The sequence below is a fragment of the Ranitomeya imitator genome, chromosome 8, assembly GCF_032444005.1.
Source record: "Ranitomeya imitator isolate aRanImi1 chromosome 8, aRanImi1.pri, whole genome shotgun sequence".
Classification (NCBI taxonomy): Eukaryota; Metazoa; Chordata; class Amphibia; order Anura; family Dendrobatidae; genus Ranitomeya; species Ranitomeya imitator.
The window spans coordinates 10,761,523-10,783,567 of record NC_091289.1 but is presented as its reverse complement, the minus strand read 5'-3'; the positions used below and the strand labels follow the sequence as shown (position 1 = coordinate 10,783,567).

At 44.6% G+C, this 22,045-nt stretch overlaps 2 protein-coding genes across 3 annotated transcripts in view; both read left to right on the top strand.

The window, feature by feature from the left end:
• Nucleotides 1-3,051: 3,051 nt before the first annotated feature.
• On the top strand, nucleotides 3,052-20,497 carry CHST13 (carbohydrate sulfotransferase 13). Of its 2 annotated transcripts, XM_069736279.1 has the most exons (4): nucleotides 3,071-3,189; nucleotides 16,833-17,127; nucleotides 17,255-17,334; nucleotides 19,125-20,497. In XM_069736279.1, the coding sequence occupies exons 3-4, from the start codon at nucleotides 17,272-17,274 to the stop codon at nucleotides 19,968-19,970; spliced, it is 909 nt and encodes a 302-aa protein (XP_069592380.1). In that variant the 5' UTR covers nucleotides 3,071-3,189; nucleotides 16,833-17,127; nucleotides 17,255-17,271; the 3' UTR covers nucleotides 19,971-20,497. The 2 variants fall into 2 exon arrangements, with proteins under 2 accessions (XP_069592379.1, XP_069592380.1); XM_069736278.1 differs by lacking the exon at nucleotides 16,833-17,127 and having other exon boundaries at nucleotides 3,052-3,189.
• The window catches only part of SLC41A3 (solute carrier family 41 member 3), a 60,231-nt gene continuing 41,247 nt past the window's right edge, over nucleotides 3,062-22,045 (top strand). Inside the window, exon 1 of the mRNA XM_069736271.1 lies at nucleotides 3,062-3,189. The gene's annotated coding sequence lies outside the window, so the exon portion shown is untranslated. The remainder of the gene's footprint in view (nucleotides 3,190-22,045) is intronic.

Genomic DNA, 22,045 nt, shown 5'->3' with positions numbered 1-22,045 from the left:
ACAAGGCAAGTGCTCGCTCGAGTACAGGGCCGGGGTAATTAACATCAGGATGTTCTGAAAAAATTGTAAAGTCTATTTTGTGCTCAGACCCTCATTGCAGTATATAATGAAAAGTCCGTGACCTTGAGTTTGGCTGGCAATGCATGATGCTTAAAGGGGAATTCCACCTTTACGTACTGCGGTCAATGATACTTTCCTCTTCTTTTTTTTTTGTTTCATCTAGTAGTTTGTTTCCCCAGCAACCAGGGAACCCCCACATGTACTTATGCTGGCTAACAGATGTAAATCATCCAGCTGCAGCGATGAAAACTAAATCTCCGAGCACTAAAAAACACTCGGAGGTCACCCGAACATACTCGAGAAATCTCGAGTAACGAGTATATTCGCTCATCACTACCAATTAATGAGAGAAATGCTCGTTTGTCGGGTGAAATTATCTTTTGCGCAGAACAAAAGGTCATTGTTCTCAGCGGCGCACTGTTCTGTGAACTCGTGCTGCCAAGAATTGTGGCGGTGAATGTGCTGTGAGCGATGGATGACAGGTTGTTCGGTAAGTACAGGTTGTTCGGTAAGTACAATCCTTTACTGTGGTCTTCCGGTGTAATTAAACTATGAAACGACCTATCTGCGGTTGTATGATGCGACTGGTCAGGATTGGATTTGATGCTGAAAAATGTAAAATAATCTGCAGGAAAATCTTCAAGATAAATTGACAGCAAATTTTGTGACATTTGTTTGGGTTTTTTTTCGCATAGACTATATAAGAAAACCCCAAACTTTTAGAAATCCATAATTGTGGAATTTGTTATTGAGGCAAATGGGATGAATCTGCAACAAATCCATGAACAATCTGCTGCACAAATTCTCATACTGTGCATATAAAAACATGATGCGATTTCTAAGCTCCTGAAATGAGATTTAATAAAAATCCGTTTGACTGCTACTGTAAATTTTCTGTGCAGAAATCTGGATAGAAAAATTTGGGGCGAATCCATTATGTAAACGTATTATTGAAATATAGCCACTCAGGAAATGACATTGTATGCTACAGAAAAGTCCACCATTGCTACAATGTATCACAGAAAAGTACAAAACGGCTAATATAGAGGTACAATGTATCCCACAGACAGCCAATAAAGACTGTGCCGAAAAGTACAATGGGGCTGGTGCCGTGCAGGAATTGGAGGGCACAATGGGACCATTTTTTCAATCCATGTGTTGTCTTTGTGCAAAACACACATAAATCAATGTAAGTGAATGGTGAAGTACAGATGAGTGATGTTATTTCAAACATACCGTGCGAAAAAAAAGAAAACATTGCAATAGTTTCTTCCAATTTTTGGGTAAGACTCAACTATTAAACTCAGAGGTGCATTAAAAAACGACCTGTATGTCATCCAACCTTAGCAAATCCCTTGCAAAGATTAAATAGGAAACTGTTTGGCCATTTGTTTATTTTTTTTAAATTATGAATGTAAAGAAAAACATACAGATATGAAACACATAGGGAGCACCATGGATGAAAGACTCTGTTTTTATTCTTATTTGTCTTCTGCAATCTTATTCTCTTCTCCCTGCATGGTTCCTTCTGGTTGATGTTGCCATTTTTTTTTGTAAACTATTGTGCACACGATGCGGATTTTGTGCGGATCCGCAGCGGATTTTTCCACGCAGAAACGCTGCAGATCCGCACTGTGATTTTCAGTACAATGCAAATCAATGGGTAAAAAAAAAGTTGTGCAGATGATGCGGAAGAATCAGTGCGGAATTGCTGCGGATTTAAAAGAAGTGCATGTCACTTCTTTTGTGCGGATCTGCAGCATTTCTGCACCCCTCCATGATAGAAATCCGCAGTGGCAAAAACCACAGAAAATCCACGGTAAATCCACAGCTGCGGATTCTGCCAGGAGATGCGGATTTTGTGCAGACAATTCTGCACCACATTTCCTACGTGTGCACATAGCCTTAACTGGTTTCTATGTAAGGCTGAATTCACATTTGCGTTTAGACATTACACACATTATGTTATGGTCTCAGGAACAAACAGAATTAATGTAAAAACTGATTGATGCAAATGGAAGCAGAGGGGCCCATTGATTATTTTGGGATCCATCTGGGTTTTGTGTCCGTTTTAAGAACCAAAGATAAAAGCTTACCATCTGGAACTTTCTGCATGTTTCATGATGTATGTAAATTTTGATGAGCTTTTTCTAAAAACTGACAAATATCAGAACCCCGATAGACCCCAAAATAATCAATGAGACATCTCTGCTTCCTCTACTATCTCTTGCACCAGTTACAATGGATCCATTTTTTTATAATAATGCTACAGTAACACTATCAGTATTCGGTCAGTATTTTACATCAGTATTTGTAGCCAAAACCAGGAGTGGGTGATAAATACAGAAGTGGTGCAGATGTTTCTATTATACTTTTCCTCTACTTGTTCCACTCCTGGTTTTGGCTACAAATACTGATGTAAAATACTGACCCAATACTGACTGTGAAAATGGTCCAATTCTGTTTATCTGTTCCTAAAAACAGAACAGACAAATGCAAGTGTGAACAAAGCCAAATTCTTTTAACTTTTTCCTTGATGAAATTTGACTAAAGATTATAACTAATTTCTCATGTTGCACAATCTTCCATCTTTTGGATCACACTTTATTTGCACACAGTGATACAATGTATCACACAAGGAGCCTTTGTATCACACTTCATTTGTACACACTATCAAACTTTGCAGCTCCAGCAGACTGAGAACAGAAGCTCCCAGGACGGTCTACACCATGTCTAACATAGAAGGGGGGAGGTTGTATAAAGGGAAGGTTATTTTTGGCTTTAGAAGCTCCTTAAATCATGCGATCACTTATAAGGGAGCAATAGGCTGTGGGATGTTGTATAGTAGGTGACAACAATTGTAGGGTGGGTTTAACAAAAACTTGTCCCAGGCTGCGAGGACTGGTCCTCCCCCGTGGAGGTGGGGGCAGGTGGTAGCCTCCTTTGTGGGCTCTCTGGCTGTGCAGGGAGAGTGCAGGGGCTGAGCGGATCTGTGCCCTCTCTGCAGGCAATGAGCACCCAGGGCTGGCTCCCTGTGCAGCATGAGGAGAAGCAAAGTGATGGTCCTGGCGACCTGTCTGGGCTCCTTCATAATGATCATCTTCTACTTCCAGAGCAGCCTGAGCTCAGGTAAGGGGGCACTCTCCCCTGGGAAGGGTGGGGGGCAGGGAGAAGGGACTCAGCCCCCAAACTTCTCCCCTATCTGCACCGCTTATAAATAATGCAATTCTGGCCATAGATTCCCCAATAGAAGCATCGTAGGGACAATCGCAGCATCTAAATTATTGATGTCAACGAAAGATCCTATTTCCTAATGTATCGGATGTGGCTGCGCAAAAAAAAACGCAACATCTGGGGTTGAAAAGTAAAAAAAAAAGTAGCCTGCAAATCACAATCTGCGTAAACCAGAAGATCAGCAGATCAGAAAAATGCAAAACCTGCATCTACCTGAGGCACAGGCGGCTCAGCCCTTCAGGCGGGTACAGATTGCGAGCTCTTTGGCCCAGGACTATTGTCATGTAGATCTTCTTCGTAACTTTTCCTCTACTTCCCTTTTTTCTAACGACCTCAACCATTGACATTGTCGTTTTATTGGATATTGTGTGGCATGTAAAGCGTTAACGCCTCTAACACCCCATAAATGTGTGTCCCCCTCACCGTCTTACAGGTATGAAATATCCCCTTTATTCGGGCATCGCCTCCCAGGACTCGGCTCCTGGAATGTTCCTGCTTTGGGTTAGCAGCTAATGAATGGAACCTCTCAGCAAGTCTCTTTAGATTTCCACTTTAGTGCCTGCGCTTCACGGGGTTAATTGTACCCCCACTACTCTTCTGTTAACCCTTTTATAGGGAATTTGATATTCGCCAAGCTCATACAATTCTGTGTGCGCCCTAAAATGTAGTGGAAGGTGATGGTGTAGCGGAACTAACCTGCTCGTGGCGTTATCACAGTGCTGTTACATAGGACTGTGTGAAATCAATGGTTAAATTAGTTTTAGCTCCGCCCCCTATGGAAAAGTTCATTTATTCATTCATTCTGTGGTCCAGACGATATAAATATCTTCTCACCGCAGCGGCTCTAAAATTAGCTGGCATTGAATGGGTTAACCGTTTAGTCTTCACTCCCCTCTCATAGTTTCTGCCAATGTGGCAGATCAAAATAAACACCTCTGTGTACCCTGCCCCCCTTCCCCACATGTTCCTGGTGTCTGGCCGCATTGTGGAAGTTACTCTGGAGGCAAAAAAAAAAAAAACACTAAAATGTTTAAGGTTGACGTCACACCAGGACCTCAGTCTCCCGGTTGCTATTTTTTAATTACCGTAAGTTATGTACAATATTTAAAAAAAAAAAAAAAATTTAAAGGGCCACTGACTCGTGTCCGATTTTATAGTCCAGCCCCTGTGACGTAAACACCTGAAAATATGTGATGTATCCCACTGTATAGGCAGAGGGTGAGACATGGTCCCATTGTGAATGAATAATATGGTGCAGTATTTTTTATTTTCTAGTAAAGGCCCGATGACCCTCTGTTAATGGCGCCATGTGGTGAGGCCTGGTGTGTATGTTAGGAACCTTTCCTGGTGTACACGGTAGCTGGAGGCCATTAGGCTAGGTCTACATGACGACACAGGGCAGGCAGCTAAAGAATACTACCAGATCGCAGCGTAAGTCAAGTGTGTACGGTGTCACATAACGACCAGAAGGCACGACGACGGTCACAAGCAAATCGCACAAAGTTGATTTTTTATTTTTTTTTCTCTTATGACTTGCTCGCCGGCGCCCCCATTCACCTGCATTACAGTGTGAGACAACAACTTTTTGTGTCACAGCCAAAGTCTCCATCTAATCCCAACCTTAACAGCATGTGAACAAGATCTGTAGGTGTCAGTAAAGGAGATGTGACACCCAAGTAGTAATTGTGGGAGTCAGACTTCTGATCAATCATCACTTTGAAAATCACCATAGTGATTGATGGTTGGTAACAGGGAGCTATAACCTTACACGGTGGCATAACTCACGGGCCTCGATGCGAAAGCTCCAACGGGGCCCCCAAATATTTTAAATCTTTAATAGCAATAGTCTTTTTTTCAATAGGCTAAAGGGACTTTTAGGGCCCCCTAGACTCCAGTGCCCGGGTGCAATTGCAACCCCTGCACCTGTGGTAGTTACACCCCTGGCCTTACACATACGGCTGTTACACAGGCGGTGAGATATAGGTGGAGATCGAACAGTCAGAATTATGTCTGTCTATATCTTTGTTTTCTTGCTTTGACAGCCCAGGAACCATGAGGCAGACTGAGGAGGTGCCTCCATTTGGCTGACGGCTGTATCTTGGGGCACTCTCCCTTTTAAGGACTAAGGGGGTCTGGCATCCCAGTCAGTCCTGGAGCACAACAAATGGACCTCTTACTTTTTTTTTTTTCTTTTCAAAACTGTCCAAGTGGAATTGTTGACCCATAACAACCAATAACAGCACAGCTTTCGTTTCTGCAGAGCATATCTGGAGATGTAAGCTGCATTCGGATTGGTTGCTATGGGAAACGAGGCCTAGTTCTTGTGCTTGACAGCTTTGATAAATGAGGCCCAGTGCCGTTTCCACAGTATTGCTGTGGTGCAGTTGTTGCTACAGATGGCGGATGTCCCTGTCACACCCCAGGAGACACATATTAGGAAATATTAACACCTCATATACAGCCCATTGCTTGGTCATTGCCCTGAATGTTGAGCAGTTGTCCACCATTTATCAGTTCATTGTCACGCTTGAAGGGCTTTTCCAGACTTCATTATTTTATTGTGATTTTTTTTTTTCCCATTAAACTTTTTTGCAGTATGAGGTTGCTAAAAGCCGTATCTGACCAGTGGTTTATTAGGACCCCGAATGCCACAATACTACATGTGTAATAGGCATTAAAATGGCTGCACCCCTTTAACCTGGAGATGGATGTAAAATGAGGAAGGTCCCAGCACTAACTGTAGGCAGAGCGTTTGTACTGTGCCCGACTGTGGTTTTCATCCTGCTGGGACTTGCAGTTCTAGACTAACTGGAGGACCGCACGTTGTAGCCTATTTCTGTATGGCGTTGGTGTGTTTTTGGCCCCTCTCATTCATTTTGCCCCAGAGACATTGCATGGAGCATGTTTAATTGCAGGCTTCATGAACTTCTTGCTTGAAAACTGATCCGAGAGCAATCAGGTCTGAGTAATACTCATGATGTCGAGGAATGTGACTCCGAAGTGTCTCTGATTGCTTACAGCAGGCCTCAGAACCCTCTTTATTGAATCCTGTAGAACTACAAGTTCCAGCAAGCAGTGGCATCCAGAGACTTTTTCTTTTCTGTTTTTCAAGTATTCCGCTTCCCAGCGATGGGCTTCTATCTAAAGCCCTCCAGGCCTCTTTCAGATGTCCGTTTTTCATGGCCAGAACACGACATACTATAGTCTGTGGCGAAGTTCATATATCAGATTTATTTATTTTTTTTTAGCCACGACAAGGATTAAATTTACTCATTCAAATCAATGGGTCTGTGTATAAAAAAAATGAATCGTACAATGATGACATCCCTGTCCTGAATCCTGTTAGGTTTTTTACTGTTTAATAGAAGCTTGGAATTGTATTTTTTTTTTTTTTTTTGGCACGTGAGAAAAATGGATGCCTTAGGCCGGGATCACACATGCGAGAAACACGTCCGTGTCTCGCATGTGAAATCCAAGCTCTGGCGCCGCCACTCCAGAGCGGAGCGTGCGGCTCCATGTGTTGCTATGCGGCCGCACTCTCCGCTCAACAGTGCCGGCGCCAGAGCTTGGATTTCACATGCGAGACACGGACGTGTTTCTCGCATGTGTGATCCCGGCCTTAAACGGATACACATGGGCAGCTTGGTGACTCAGTGGATAGAACTGCAGCCTTGCAGCGCTGGGGTCCTGGGTTCAAATCCCACCAACGACAACATCTGCAAAGAGTTTGTATGTTCTCCCCGTGTTTGCGTGGGTTTCCTCCAGGTACTCCGGTCTCCTCCCTCACTCCAAAGACATACTGATAGGGAATTTAGATTGTGAGCCCCATCGGGGACAGAGATGACAATGTGTGCAACCTGTAAAGCGCTGCGGAATATGTTAGCACTATATAAAAATAAAGATGATTATTATTATACAGGGACCAAAATGCATCAAAATGGAAACCAGTGGTGTCTATGCAAAGAAAAAAAACAGACATTTGGACTTAAAGAGGTTTTCTTTCCTCATTTGCAGTTTGTTAAAACAAAACGAAAAAAAAACCTTCTTTACTCGCCTTCCCCAGGTCCAACGCTGAAGTCTCTGCCATTGCCCACGGTGTCTTCGTCTGCAGAGTTGACAGCACGAGCCGCTAAGCTGACTGATTGTGGTGTCAGCACTGCAGACAATAACATCAACAGCGCTGCAGCCGAACACCGAGAGCAACAGTGGAGATTCATCGCTGGAGAGTGAGTAAAGAACAGTTCTTGTTTCCCTTTAAACTTTGTTCGATCTGTGACCCCCACAGACTTTATATTGGGGTATATGTTTCTAAACGTCACAATGGCTCCTTCACTGACCCAGATAATTGTTGTTTTGTGATGCCATAAATATAACCACACCGCAGTCTCATATCCTTAACACAACGGAAACCAGCGGCTCCTGGCAGACCTCCATGACTTCAAAGGGTATGTGCACACGTTGCGGATTCAATTGCGGATTTTTACGCGCGGATTCTAAAAAAATCCGCAGGTAAAACGCCCTGCGTTTTTAACTGTGGATTTTGTGTGGAATTCACCTGTGTTTTTACACCTGTAGATTCCTATAAAGGAATAGGTGTAAAACGCTGCGGAATCAGCACAAAGAATTGACATGCTGCGGAAAATAAACCGCAGAATTTTCCGCAGCGTGGGCACTGTGGATTTTGTTTTTCAGGGGCACAACGCATGGAAAACTGATACGAATCCGCAGCGTCAAATCCGTGCACACGCTGCGGATTACTCTGCGGATTTTTCTGGACTGATTTTGGTAAACTACTGCGGATTTACCGCATTTTTTTTTTTTTCTTTGCGGATTCCACCTGCGGTTTTACACCTGCGGATTCCTATTATGGAGCAGGTGTAAACCGCTGCGGAATCCGCACAAAGAATTGACACGCTGCGGAATAAACAGCGCTACGTTTCTGCACATTTTTTTTCCACAACATGGGCACTGCGGATTTTGTTTTCCATAGGTTTACATGGTACTGTAAACGCATGGAAAACTGCTGCGAATCTGCAGCAGCCAATCTGCTGCGGATCCGCAGCAAAATCCGCAACGTGTATACATACCCTAAAGGGGTCCACCTTGTTCCACTGAGGTCTCCATTAAGACGGGAATTAGAGAAATGTTCGGAGTGGATGGAAGGCAAAGAATTTATGTAGATAGAGCTCACAGCAAAAATATTGATAAATCCCAATGCAAAAAAAATGGCAACTAGTATGCGTGACTTGTTTTTGCAATCTTTTTCCGCCCAGTGAGGGGACACAGAGGCTCTCAACCGTGGTTGCACTGAATAGTCCTATTACAGTCACTTCTGATTAGATTTACAGCAATAAACATAATATCCCACTAACCCTAAAGGGTTAAAACAGTAGTGAAAGTGTCAGGAGGGGAACTGTTTGCTCAGTACTCTGTGTGATATTTGCCATCTCCAACTCCACACAGGGGTTAAAAGTCACTGCAGACCTCACTCTTCCCTCTACTCTTGTCAGAGGTAATTGTATATATAAATGAAATTTTTTCGTAAGCCAATATTTGGCCCATATTTCGCAAAATTGCTAATATGAAGCAATAGAATCTCTGGATCATGTTAGCAACGGCATATTAGATTACAAGACCTTTCACCAGCTGATGAAATAAAAGTAGGGAAAGAAAATGTCGTCCTTTGTTTGCTCGGCTCCGTGTTGGATTGGAGAAAGAATTGGGCATTGCTAGGCTTATTTGGTCTCTACTGAAGGCTGAGCAATGGAGGGAGGTTGCTGCAGCAAGTGGCCTCCCGTCATGGATGCAGCGGTCTTAGCTCTATCGGAAGAGGGCAAAATCAGAGTTTCCTGGGGCAAGTAAAGAACATTGGTTGAGATGTTTAATGTCTATCACATCCCAATTCTCTCCTTCTATGTTACTTCAGGCTGGATTGGTCTTCTGGGTGCTGACGTGGTTAATATTGAATAAGGAAAGTCAGATTCCCAGAAACTGGAGCCAAGGTTTTGTCTGTGTAACCAGAGAACTCTGGCCTTGCATTAGATCATCCGTTTTCCAGGACTTTCTAGGTACTCGCAGTGTAATGGTATCGCATGTCTGTAGGAAGAGTTTGTGGGCCGAAGCTTCGTATTTGAGATTTAGGTTGCCATATTTTAGGTAGTCATTTTGTTTAAAGGGTTAAGTTCCAACCACAAAAGCATCATAATGTGATCATTTTAATTTTTGAATTTCGGGTCACTTCAGGACGGTTCTTCCTGAGCCACCTGGTTCATGAGTATAACAGTAGGGCATTAATGCAGACATAGAAAGGTATCCAAGCAGGGTGAAGTTGTAGTCTCGGGGATGATTTGTTGAGTGATGGTTGCCTACAGATGGTAGCCCATTGTGGTGTCAGGAACAGATGGACTTATATATATATATTTATTAAATGCAAATTGGACCGGAACGTAATATAATTCTCAACATTGTTGTAATATGCTGTGTGCAGAATCTTGAACTGCAGCAAGGAAAGTTTTGGCAGGAGACTAGAATAATAATGTGTCCGGTAAACCTTCTGCGACCATCCGATGATAGGACTCTATTGAGAGCCTCTAGATCCGGACCTCGGGATAACTGTGGATTCTAAGTTTATGATTCTGGGAGAAATATCGGCTGGTAATTTTCCACTGCTCTATTCTGATGTTTGAGAGACATGCTGACCAGGGAGGTACAGATAGGGAATCGCAATTTGTAGAAAACTTTTTGGAAATCTGATGTTTCCAACAATGAGAAGTTTGGAGCCAAGTTTCCAAAGTTAGTAAATTAATGGAAGGATATAATTCTATGGACTTGTTCATGCTACCACTGGATAAGCAATAACTGTTGGGTCGGTGGGAGGTCTCACAAAGCTCTAGATCTTCCATACGACCTTGGTCAGGAGGACTTGAATGATAGGCAGGTTGCTCATGAATCCTTCTGCTCCATTCTAGCCTATGACTTGCCTACTTTTCTCTCTTCGTATGATGTGTCCAATCACTGAAGGAGGACATCATGGTTGGAAGAATAGAAGTAACAAAGTGAAGAGTAAGACGAGCAACAAAACGGCAGAAAAGACCCTGGTGGACATACCTAGACTTACACAAGATCGATCTTCCTACAGATAATTCACCCATCAAGTCGCCATGGCTCGAGATTGAGCTGAAAACTGTTAAGTGACACTGATGAATCTAACAAAGTGCAGCGCTCGCATATCTTCAGCTTTCTAGATGTGGATGGAGCATTTTGGAGCACGGTCTTGACCAAACAGTCCCTTTAATAAGCTATAACCCTATTGCTCCGCTGGGCACTCAGCCCTTCAAACGCTCAGTTCTGATCTTTCCACACATAGTTATTTTGCAAACTGCATTGCTGAAACAATTAAGAATTTCTATATATCCTGTGGGCAGATGATTGGGCAAAAGAGAAACCACTGGTAAGCCAAACCACAGAGTTGGGAAAAAATCAGTGACGCAGGGAATTTTTATTACTTGGACAAAACGTTATTGCACAATGGCTATAATGACGGTTTTGTTAAAAACGTAAATAACTGTGAGGACACTGGGTATGTGCACACTTTGGTTTTTTTTTTAGGAATCTTTTGGAGTGACTCTGCTCTGGAAAATTACACAACGAACACTTGAAAGAATTTTTCAGTCTTCCTATAGTAAACGTCTTGCTGGTCAGATGTTCATTTTTGTAAGGGGGTTTATATATATATATCTATAATATAACGTTGGGAGCGTCACTCTGTCCGAAGCCTCTATAGACTGCGCAAGCGCAGTCTGGGCCTCACAGAGCGACGCTCCCGGGAGATCGCGGTATGCGTAAGCACTGAACGCATACCGCGATCTCCACCGGAGAGTCAGGGACCGCCAGGAGGGAGGGTAAGTATACTCACCTTTCCCGGTTCCAGCGCTGCTTGCGGCTCCGTCTCCCAGCTCCTCTGCTCCCGGCTCCGGAGGGCGCGGACTGCGCAGGCGCCGATTCCTGCTGCCGGAATCGGCGCCTGCGCAGTCCGCGCTTTCCGGCGCCATTTTCTTGAAGACACACTCCGGCTCCACTGCAGGTGTGTCTTCAAGAAAATGGCGCCGGAAAGCGCGGACTGCGCAGGCGCCGATTCCTGCTGCCGGAATCGGCGCCTGCGCAGTCCCCGCTTTCCGGCGCCATTTTCTTGAAGACATACCTGCAGTGGAGCCGGACGATAGGTGAGTATGGTATTTTTTTTTTTTTTATATGGCAGCAGCATTCGGGGGCATACACACTGGAGCGGGGGGCATATAATACAATGGTGGCGCAGGATGGGAGCAGCACATGACAGAACGGGCGCAGGATGGCAGCAGCACATGACAGAACGGGCGCAGGATGGCCGCAGCACATGACAGAACGGGCGCAGGATGGCCGCAGCACATGACAGAACGGGCGCAGGATGGCCGCAGCACATGACAGAACGGGCGCAGGATGGCCGCAGCACATGACAGAACGGGCGCAGGATGGCCGCAGCACATGACAGAACGGGCGCAGGATGGCCGCAGCACATGACAGAACGGGCGCAGGATGGCAGCAGCACATGACAGAACGGGCGCAGGATGGCAGCAGCACATGACAGAACGGGCGCAGGATGGCAGCAGCACATGACAGAACGGGCGCAGGATGGCAGCAGCACATGACAGAACGGGCGCAGGATGGCAGCAGCACATGACAGAACGGGCGCAGGATGGCAGCAGCACATGTCAGAACGGGCGCAGGATGGCAGCAGCACATGACAGAACGGGCGCAGGATGGCAGCAGCACATGACAGAACGGGCGCAGGATGGCAGCAGCACATGACAGAACGGGCGCAGGATGGCAGCAGCACATGTCAGAACGGGCGCAGGATGGCCGCAGCACATGACAGAACGGGCGCAGGATGGCAGCAGCACATGACAGAACGGGCGAAGGATGGCAGCAGCACATGACAGAACGGGCGAAGGATGGCAGCAGCACATGACAGAACGGGCGCAGGATGGCAGCAGCACATGACAGAACGGGCGCAGGATGGCAGCAGCACATGACAGAACGGGCGCAGGATGGGAGCAGCACATGACAGGACGGGCGCAGGATGGGAGCAGCACATGACAGAACGGGCGCAGGATGGCAGCAGCACATGACAGAACGGGCGCAGGATGGCAGCAGCACATGACAGAACGGGCGCAGGATGGCAGCAGCACATGACAGAACGGGCGCAGGATGGCAGCAGCACATGACAGAACGGGCGCAGAATGGCAGCAGCAAATGACAGAACGGGCGCAGGATGGCAGCAGCACATGACAGAACGGGCGCAGGATGGCAGCAGCACATGACAGAACGGGCGCAGGATGGCAGCAGCACATGACAGAACGGGCGCAGGATGGCAGCAGCACATGACAGAACGGGCGCAGGATGGCAGCAGCACATGTCAGAACGGGCGCAGGATGGCCGCAGCACATGACAGAACGGGCGCAGGATGGCAGCAGCACATGACAGAACGGGCGCAGGATGGCCGCAACACATGACAGAACGGGCGCAGGATGGCCGCAGCACATGACAGAACGGGCGCAGGATGGCCGCAGCACATGACAGAACGGGCGCAGGATGGCAGCAGCACATGACAGAACGGGCGAAGGATGGCAGCAGCACATGACAGAACGGGCGCAGGATGGCAGCAGCACATGACAGAACGGGCGCAGGATGGCAGCAGCACATGACAGGATGGGGGCGCAGGATGGAGCAGCACATACCAGGATGGAGACCATATACCAATATAAATGCTCGCCACCCGGGCGTAGAACGGGTTCAATAGCTAGTATATATATATATATATATATATATATATATATATATATATATGGGATATATATTAAATATATATTTAATTTTCTACTTCAGATTTTTAAAAACACCTGGGAGGCGGGAAAATAAAGTGCATGTTACCTCTCTGAAGAGGCTCTTGATGGAAAATGCTCCAAACTAAGCATTGTTCAATGGAAAGGATGCAAAAAAAAACTTCCCAGAAAGACTTCTCCAAAACTGCTTCAGGAAGCAAGAAACTCCTTTTTAAAGATTTTTCTTTTGGGAGCAATTCTTTTTAAGTTTTCTACTACAAAACTAATTTTTGACCTCCAAAGAACCTTTCTCCGTGCAATTGTTAGTTTCCCATCATAGTTATTTATTACTGAGTTTTACCCTGTTTGCCAAGCAGCTGCTCCTTTATGTGCTGGGTCTTTATTGCAGTACCACATGTAGCATACAGGTAATGCTTGAAGGTGCCCATAGTCTTGTAGGCCTCTGTGATATCACCCACAAGCAGTGGAAGTATATATTAATACTCAAGAGGAGACAGTGGAAGATGGCTCGCCCTCTGGAGTACTAGACACAAATGGTGCAAGGTGCTTGTACATGTAAAGCTCCATAAGCCTGTATCTGTATATAATCTGATATGAAGTGCAAGGAATATAGAGAATGTTCCATTCAGGTTCAGAGGTGTAATGTAGAAGAGGGGGTTAAACTGAGCAGAATTGGATCAGGGAATGTGGTAGACCTGCAAAATATATGTGCTTTTAATACAAATTTCAAAGTGGGTGAATTTAATCTGATTTTTTCCCGAGTAGCGCATCCTAGAAAAATGGTGCAGCACTAGAAAAGTCTTGGAGATTTGGATAATGGCTGATATTCTTAGAACATTACCAGAGCATAGAGCCTGGTTAGGGTGGTAGATGGAGAGTGGTAAGTTTTAAAATGTGCTGTAAAATGATTGGACAACCAGTACTTGGGGAGGGTGCGGTGCCTGGCACTTGGGATGTAGAAATCTGTGTAGCAGTTATCCTCGACTTGTTCCTGGTGGTCTTCCTGACTTTAGATTGCTTCTCAACCTTGACCATGGCCTAATGACCTTACTTTATCCTTCTGGTCTGTGCTTTCCATACCACCCGCATGTTTACCACACATTGCCATATCCTTTCATCCCCTCCGAGCCCTAATCTATGCTCAGGTTTTCCCCGTGCGAACACTTGATCAAAGAGCAGCCATGGACCTTCCACAGTGGCCTTTAATTAAATCTTAATATCATATAACAGGCCAATGAACAGTGGCATTATCTCCAGAACGATAATGTATACACAATTACAGACCTGTGACCGCCTAGAACCATATTTTACAAAGACATCAATTCTGCTCTACTGTCCACGGTGTCATCTGAAGGTCTAATCCTCTCCAGATGTGGAGCCGCTACTACGTTCATGTCCGGATTCAGGAGAGCAGAGTTCAGTAATCACAGATGAGGGCTGAGACCAGTGACTGGATGAGGCAAGGGACGAAATAGATAAAAAAAAAATGCTCCAGAAAACAGGAGTCTATTAACAATTCTTCGTGGAGAATCTGGAAAACCACACCGGCGATGTGAGAGCTTTCTAGAGCCCCTGAGATGGAGGACCAAATGAGCAGAGTGGATTGCCTGATTTATGGGTGCGCCCATCGATGAGTACCACAGATGAAGATGCTTTCCCCATCACAATCTGGTTGTTCGTACTGTTCTTCATCTCCAGGATTTGGTGGTTTCCTTCAGGACAGGACTTGTCCTTCTGTGGCTCCGTATGGACTTGTCCGACTCTGGGGAAGTCAATCCTTTTTTTTTTTTCCCTATATACTGGAGAGCCGAGGAAGTTTTCAAGAAATATGTACAGAATATGAAGTCCATCTTTCTTGGATGGACCAGATTAAAGTTTTTGGACGTCCCGGGAGATACCTCCTGCCCCATAGATTTCCATACTAGATAAGTGATAATCGTTAGATTGCTGGGTGATTATCGTCACCTCCATACAACATGAACCGTGTCTGGCCGCTCCATGGAAATTCCCCTTGCCATGGTCACCGCTCTCCTGCGGCCCAGCTACACAAGTCCCTGTTTTTGGATATCCAAACACTAACATCTACCAGAACTTTAATTATCCTCTTTTGTGTGGTTATATGATCGCTTCTGAATACTGGAATAGCCCTTACATCATGTGTGATACTGTCTGCTGAGCAAATGTATCAAAGCCTAGCTGCTGTATCCAACACTATGCCATACTATCTAGCGGGGTGCAGTATCTATCTAATAGACTTATGTGATACTGTGCTGCTAAGCCACACTATCCAAGCCTATTGTGATGCAATGTATCTAAGCCTATTACGTGCTGTATCTAATGCAGTTACTGTATGTGCCGCACTGTCTACTAGGGTGCTGTATCTAATCCACTAGTGGTTGTCTGTAGTGCTACTGTATCCATGACTGTTATGTGCCGCACTCTTGGGTACTGTATCTAATAGGTCATATATTGTAGTCATATATTGTAGCCACTGTATCTAACCCCCTTCCCTTGTGTATTGCTGTCTACTTCAACATGATATCTAAGCCTATCATGTAATATTGTCTGCTGTATCTGAGGCTGTTGACTTCTGCTGTATCTAATCACTTGTGATACCGTAGCGTAGCAACACGGTAGTGTATCTAAGCCCATCATGTATTGTACTGTCTTCTGAGCTGCTGTATCTAAACTCGTCATGTCAGAAGTGAAACACATAGGTGGGTCTTATGCGCTGCTGATGGAGATCCGAAAGAATGGTTCTGGATACACCGTAGACTTTATTCGGTTTTATCAACGCGTTTTGAGACTTTACCAGGATATAACCACGTACAAAAGCCTTTTCCCCCATAGTCCTCTTAGGGCCATGTTCAGACAGTAGTATATGGACTGCAGCTGCGGTGGGACTTGCAGACCTTCCAGGCATTGTGGACAATACACGGTCTTAACCTCACACTGGGGGTCTCTTGTTACGGCCCACCATGGAGTGATACTACTGGCTGACGCCCAGCACTTCACTATATATTGTCTGTCGTCTTATGTTTTAAGCATTAGCGGGAGACAATCGTTGAGAGCGCTCAGAAGCAGTCACACTTTCCGTACGTCAGCGGAACATGAGGTTTTTACATCGTCTCAATGATTAAGAAATGTGACGAATACAGAATAGAAGCCTCACATTAAAAAGATGGCCCCACTGTGTGTAATATTACTGCCCAGACTGCGGCCCGGACTGACAGGATCCCTCATACTCTTGCTATGATGTCATTTTCAGTGCCGTGATGTCATCACATACCAAACTGTTCCAGTTCTCCTTCCACTTTTTTTTTTTCTCTTTTTGCTTTCTTTTCTGCATGACTGGGGTGCAATAAAAACCAGATGTGATTTAGGATTCCAGAGGGACCACAGGAGATTACTTTCCAGTCTTTAACCCCCTCCCAATATTTTAGGATTAGATCCTGATGATGGAGGCTCAAAGCGAACGGCTCTCACACGAGGCCGCCTGACGTCTCCCACAGCAGCGGACGGACGGACGGGGTGACGGTGACAGATGTGACTTTCTCTAGCAGAAAAACAATTGCCTAAAATTCAAAAACCTAAAGGAATGTAATCAAATTATATGAAAAAAATGTTGGATTTTATTTATTTGTTTTATTTTCCGTTCAGACACAGAAGTGGGTGTGAAGATATATGCAATAGATTGTAGAAAATGCTGGAAATTAAAGTCTATAATAAGGGGAGGACAGCAGAAATGCCGGGCTGCTGGATTGACTCCAGGAGATGAAGTAACTTACCACGTTCTCTGGAATTAGAGGCTACTAAATATTTGGAGAATCCCCCGAGTCACGTTTTTTAAGAACCTCAGATATTTCGTTAGTAGCTCATAAAGTTTTCTTAAGAATGTCATGGAGTCGGACGTCTTCTAAACAATCTGCAAGTTGCCAGAAGTTCTATTAAAGCGGTATGTTCCTGACAGGGGCTTAGTGACATTCCCGCGTACTTGGCACGCACCGTCCTTCCGCGTGTCCCAACGGAAATTTCATTGGTTGAATTCTTATTTTTTTTCTCTTTTTTTTTAACTCTTAAAGGTGAGGATCATTTTTCTATGGGCAGTTGGAATGGGAAGCGAAGACTAAGCCCCTTGCAAGCCTTGTACGACAGTGAGCAGGTAAGTAGCTGCCCCTTACCCTGACCACTCAATTCACAACTGCAATTTTCTATGAACCTATGGGTAAATTGGCGTCAGCAAATCTTTTGCTGCAGGATTTCTTGCTGATGTCACCTGCAGAAGCTAAAAAGTGAAACTGCGCAACAAACCCTTGATCGTGAATAGGCAAACTGTCGTATGGTGAAATCCGCAGACAATCCATCTATGTGCAGAAATTATCTGCGGAGCGTGGATCACATTTGTAAACTCCTCCACTCTTCTGCTCACAAATCCAGATGGAAAACTGCCACAACTCAAATATGGCCACTGTCTGTAGGAGGAAAAAGAGTAAGGCATCCATATAGGAAGGCTTCATTTTTGAAGTTTCTGGATCCCAATGTCAAACCTGTAATAGGGCCCCAATAACGACACATTCTTGGCTTCTTTTATGGAACAGAAGATCATTTTGGGCCTCTTTGAAGCATCCAACCACCAAGGCTCAGTAGATGTAGGTCCTTTATTTGCCAGTTTTGCAATTTTGTTCATGATCGGCTTTTATCAGTAGGGAGAAGGATGAGGCAACCAGACGGGTCCTTCCCCCCCACAGATGTTGGTCTATGCTGCTCACACACTGCTTTGACCAACCTTCTGTTTTTCGCTTTTAGAAGTCCTAACGTTCAGGCTATAATGCAGCCCTCCCCGGATTGCTGTGTGACCAGAATCCTTTATTATACCATCAAAGGTTTAGAGAAGGTGTTGAGGTCGGGCAGGTGTGTACAGGCATACGGGGAACACAGACGGACGCTTCGCGTGCTTGACGCTTCAACGGGTCCAAGTGTGCAATTACGTGATGTCATTTCCTTTTAAAGGTTAATGACCGAAGTACTCTAAAAACATTTGTGAAACATTGAGAAAACAAATTATTAAAAACTTAATTACTTTCAACAGCTGATTACAAAGCAAGGCGATTAATGCAAAAATGCTATTTACTTAAAGAAATACAGATAAATCCAATCATTAAGTCCTATTGGACCTTGTGCTTTGGACCATTTTATCTGTATTTCTTTAAGTAAATAGTATTTTTGCATTAATCGTCTTGCTTTGTAACCAGCTGTTGAAAGTAATTACGTTTTTAATAATTTATTTGTTTTCTCAATGTTTCCCAAATGTTTTTAAAGTACTTCAGTCACTAACCTTTTAAAAGGAAATGACATCACGTAATTGAACACTTGGACCCGTTGAAGCGTCAAGCACGCGAAACGGCCGTCATCCATCTGTGTTCCCCGCATGCCTGTACACACCTGCCCGACCTCAACACCTTGTCTAAACCTTTGATAAAGGATTCTGGTCACACAGCAATCCGGTGAGTGCTGCATTACTGCCTTCACTTTTTTTGAGCACACAAATGTTTTTTCATAGTGAGCACCTTGTACCGGCTGCAGATTACCGATAATCATCAGTTAATCAGGATCTTATCTGGACTTGAAAATGGAGTATCACCTTGGTGCCGTGCATCTGTCGTTATTTCTTTGGCTAATATTCACGCTAGTTTCATATTCAGGACTGGGAATCCTAATATTTGGCAGATTCCCGAAAGCGTCGGACATGTTACTGTTCACACAGAAAGCACTGAACATGTTCTACGTGGCCAAATCTCTGTTCCTTCACCGACTTTGGAAATACGTCAGTAACGTCTCGCCATTTACATAGGCAATACCTGTTTCCTTCTTTCATCGTGAGATTGGAATGGGAGAGGGGATTTGACAGAAATTATGAGAGATATTTATAAATGTATTTCTTTTTACTTTTAGTTTGAGCCTTCGCCAATCCAAGCTACACACCAGAATCGTCGGGAGCTGCTGGCCAGCGCCTGTAAGACCTACACGAGGAAACGCCGCGTCCTCACCGCCGATGACCTCAAACACCTGATTGTGGATGACACGCATGGTTTGCTGTACTGTTATGTGCCGAAGGTGGCATGCACCAACTGGAAGAGGGTCATGATGGTTCTCACTGGCCAGGGCAAGTATAAGGACCCTACACTCATTCCAGCCAACGAGGCCCACATTCCGACAAACCTTCGCACCCTTTCTGAGTTTAGCACCTCTGAGATCAACTACCGGCTCCGGAACTACCTCAAGTTCATCTTCGTTAGGGAGCCTTTTGAGAGGCTGATCTCCGCCTACAGGAACAAATTTACTCGCACGTACAACACGGCCTTTCACAAGCGTTACGGCACCAAGATCATAGAGCGTCATCGCAGAGACCCATCTCTGGAGGCGCTTGAACGCGGAGACGATGTCACATTTGAAGAATTTTTATATTACTTGGTCGACCCACAAACCCAGCGAGAAGAGCCATTCAATGAGCACTGGGAGAGGGTCCATTCCTTATGCCACCCCTGTATTGTCCAGTATGATGCAGTAGGCAAATACGAAACTCTAGAGGAAGATGCCAGCTACCTCCTGCAGCTGATAGGAGTAGGAGATTCCATCAAGTTTCCATCTTCCTCCAAAACCACACGGACCACTGACGGGATGGCAGCTGAGTTCTTCAAGGGCATCAACCGCTTCTACCAACGACGTCTCTTCAATCTCTACAAGATGGACTTTTTGCTCTTCAATTACAGTATTCCACATTACTTGCAGATACATTGAGCTTGGGATGAGGAGAAGGTTGGTGCAGGGGCCTGGTGCTCTTGCATTTTTTTTTTTTTTTTTTTCCCCTGTGAAGGGAAAACATATGATGGAGCCAAATTTATTTATTGCAATGTTAACTTCTCCAATGAGTGGTTTGGTTTTTTTTTTCCTTGGATGCTCATGCAGAGAAGATTGTCTCCAGGCTATGTATGTCTCCAGCCGGCCTTTCATGGCCGCCAGGAAGTCAATGTTGTAGTGTTAGGTACGCTCGCTAGTCGCTTTCTTCATCGACATCATAAGGCTGCAGGAATCGGCCAAATTTGCTACAGTACGGTGTTGGATCAGGCTGCTTGTTCTCTTATTGCCCATATGAAACACATCCATGACTTGAAAGGATTTTTGTGTTTGTTTGTTTTTTCACCTGCCTCTCCTACATCCATTGACTCAAGTGATGGGAGGCCAAGACGCCACGTACAAACCGCCCGATGATTTCTTCACGGTGGATGTATTTTCAGATGTGTTTTTAATTAAATGTGATGTCATTGGCCGTTTCGTTACATGTCTACCTTCTCAACCAATGGGGGAAAAAAAGATCTTTAAAACATCTAAAATAATGCCATCGTTTTGTGTCTACAGCTCCTCTGCAGGCCCATATATTTCCAGGTAGTCTTGTAGATTCATTCCAGAGTCCAAATGAAATCCATTGACTCCCTTAATTGTTTAAAGGGGGTTGTCCTGCTTTTTTCAATTATTTAAAAAATGGTCCCTAACAAAAAACTCTTCATAGGAGATGTGGGGGTCTGGTAGGTGGGCATGTGATTTGTGTTAAATATATGGATAATCATGGACTCACTTTTTAAATTAAGTGAAAAGTATTGGAGAATGCTTTTTTTAAAAAAATGGCCGTACACCATGTAGTGTTTTTTATCTATTGCGTATAGGGGCCTTTTATTAACATGCATAGAAAGATAAACTATCTTAGAGGAGAGGTGGCAGGAATGATGACTGAGGGGTGAGAAGAAGCATCCAGGCCTGTAGAGGAGCTATAAAGTACAGATTTTGTATATTGTAGGTGTAGGTAGCTCCTCCTGGCATGCACCTATTCACACTAATCTCTATGCGCCGGTCAGTTTTTTGTCTCTTGTAGAGGAGCTATAAACCCAAAATTATGATTTGCAAAGTTGCTTCATTTTTCATATTAAATGCATAAAAAAATAGCCTTAAAACGCCTAAAGACGCAGACACGACAAGCTGGCGTACGTCCAGATCATCAGGAGATAAGCCAGAACAGGAACGCTCTACAACTGCAGTCTGGGACTCGTAGTACAGAACACCATAGGCCTTCTGTATTAAAAAATATTGATAAGATCACTGCTTTCAAAAATGTCATCTTATTCAAAATCAAGTTTTCTCTTTTTTTTTGTGATTTTTTTTTTTTTTTTTTCTTTTCTATTTGACTATAATAATAAAAAACGAAAATATTGTAGATGTCATACTGACTGATGAAACACCGATTGATAATTTAGCTTATCCTGTTTTCTGCAGCTCACTTTCAAGCTTTACTGTGTAGGCTAGGACAAATGAGCAGAGTCATTTCATTATCATTGGTAATGAGACCCATACATGGAAGAGTCGGGGAAACTGATGGAGGCTGTTTGATTCTGTCCCAACACAGTTACTCTTCTCCTCCTTGTTCAAGACACATGTACGGTTCCCTAAACTGAGCATATATGTGAATGGTGGACATGAGCAGAATGTTTCATGTATGCACAGAGATTGTGCTGTATGCAGCTCCTCTCTCCATGGTCTCTGGAGGATCATAACTTTTTGGAGCCTGAATTAGTCTATAGACACTTTTCCGTCCATTAACCTCCATTTATGACAGCTGCCCTCCCATACTGGCACATTAAGTTATACTGACGTGTCTTCCCCACTCCATCACTTCTACCCAGCTCTGTAAATCTGTACATGGAGAGTTTACCCTGCATGAGAAATATCGGAAAAAGGCAGCAGTCTGGTAAATAGGGGCCGAGACCTGAGAATAAGCCTCCATTCAGGTGGGAACAGGCTCTGCTGTTCTCCTGTGTGCGCTG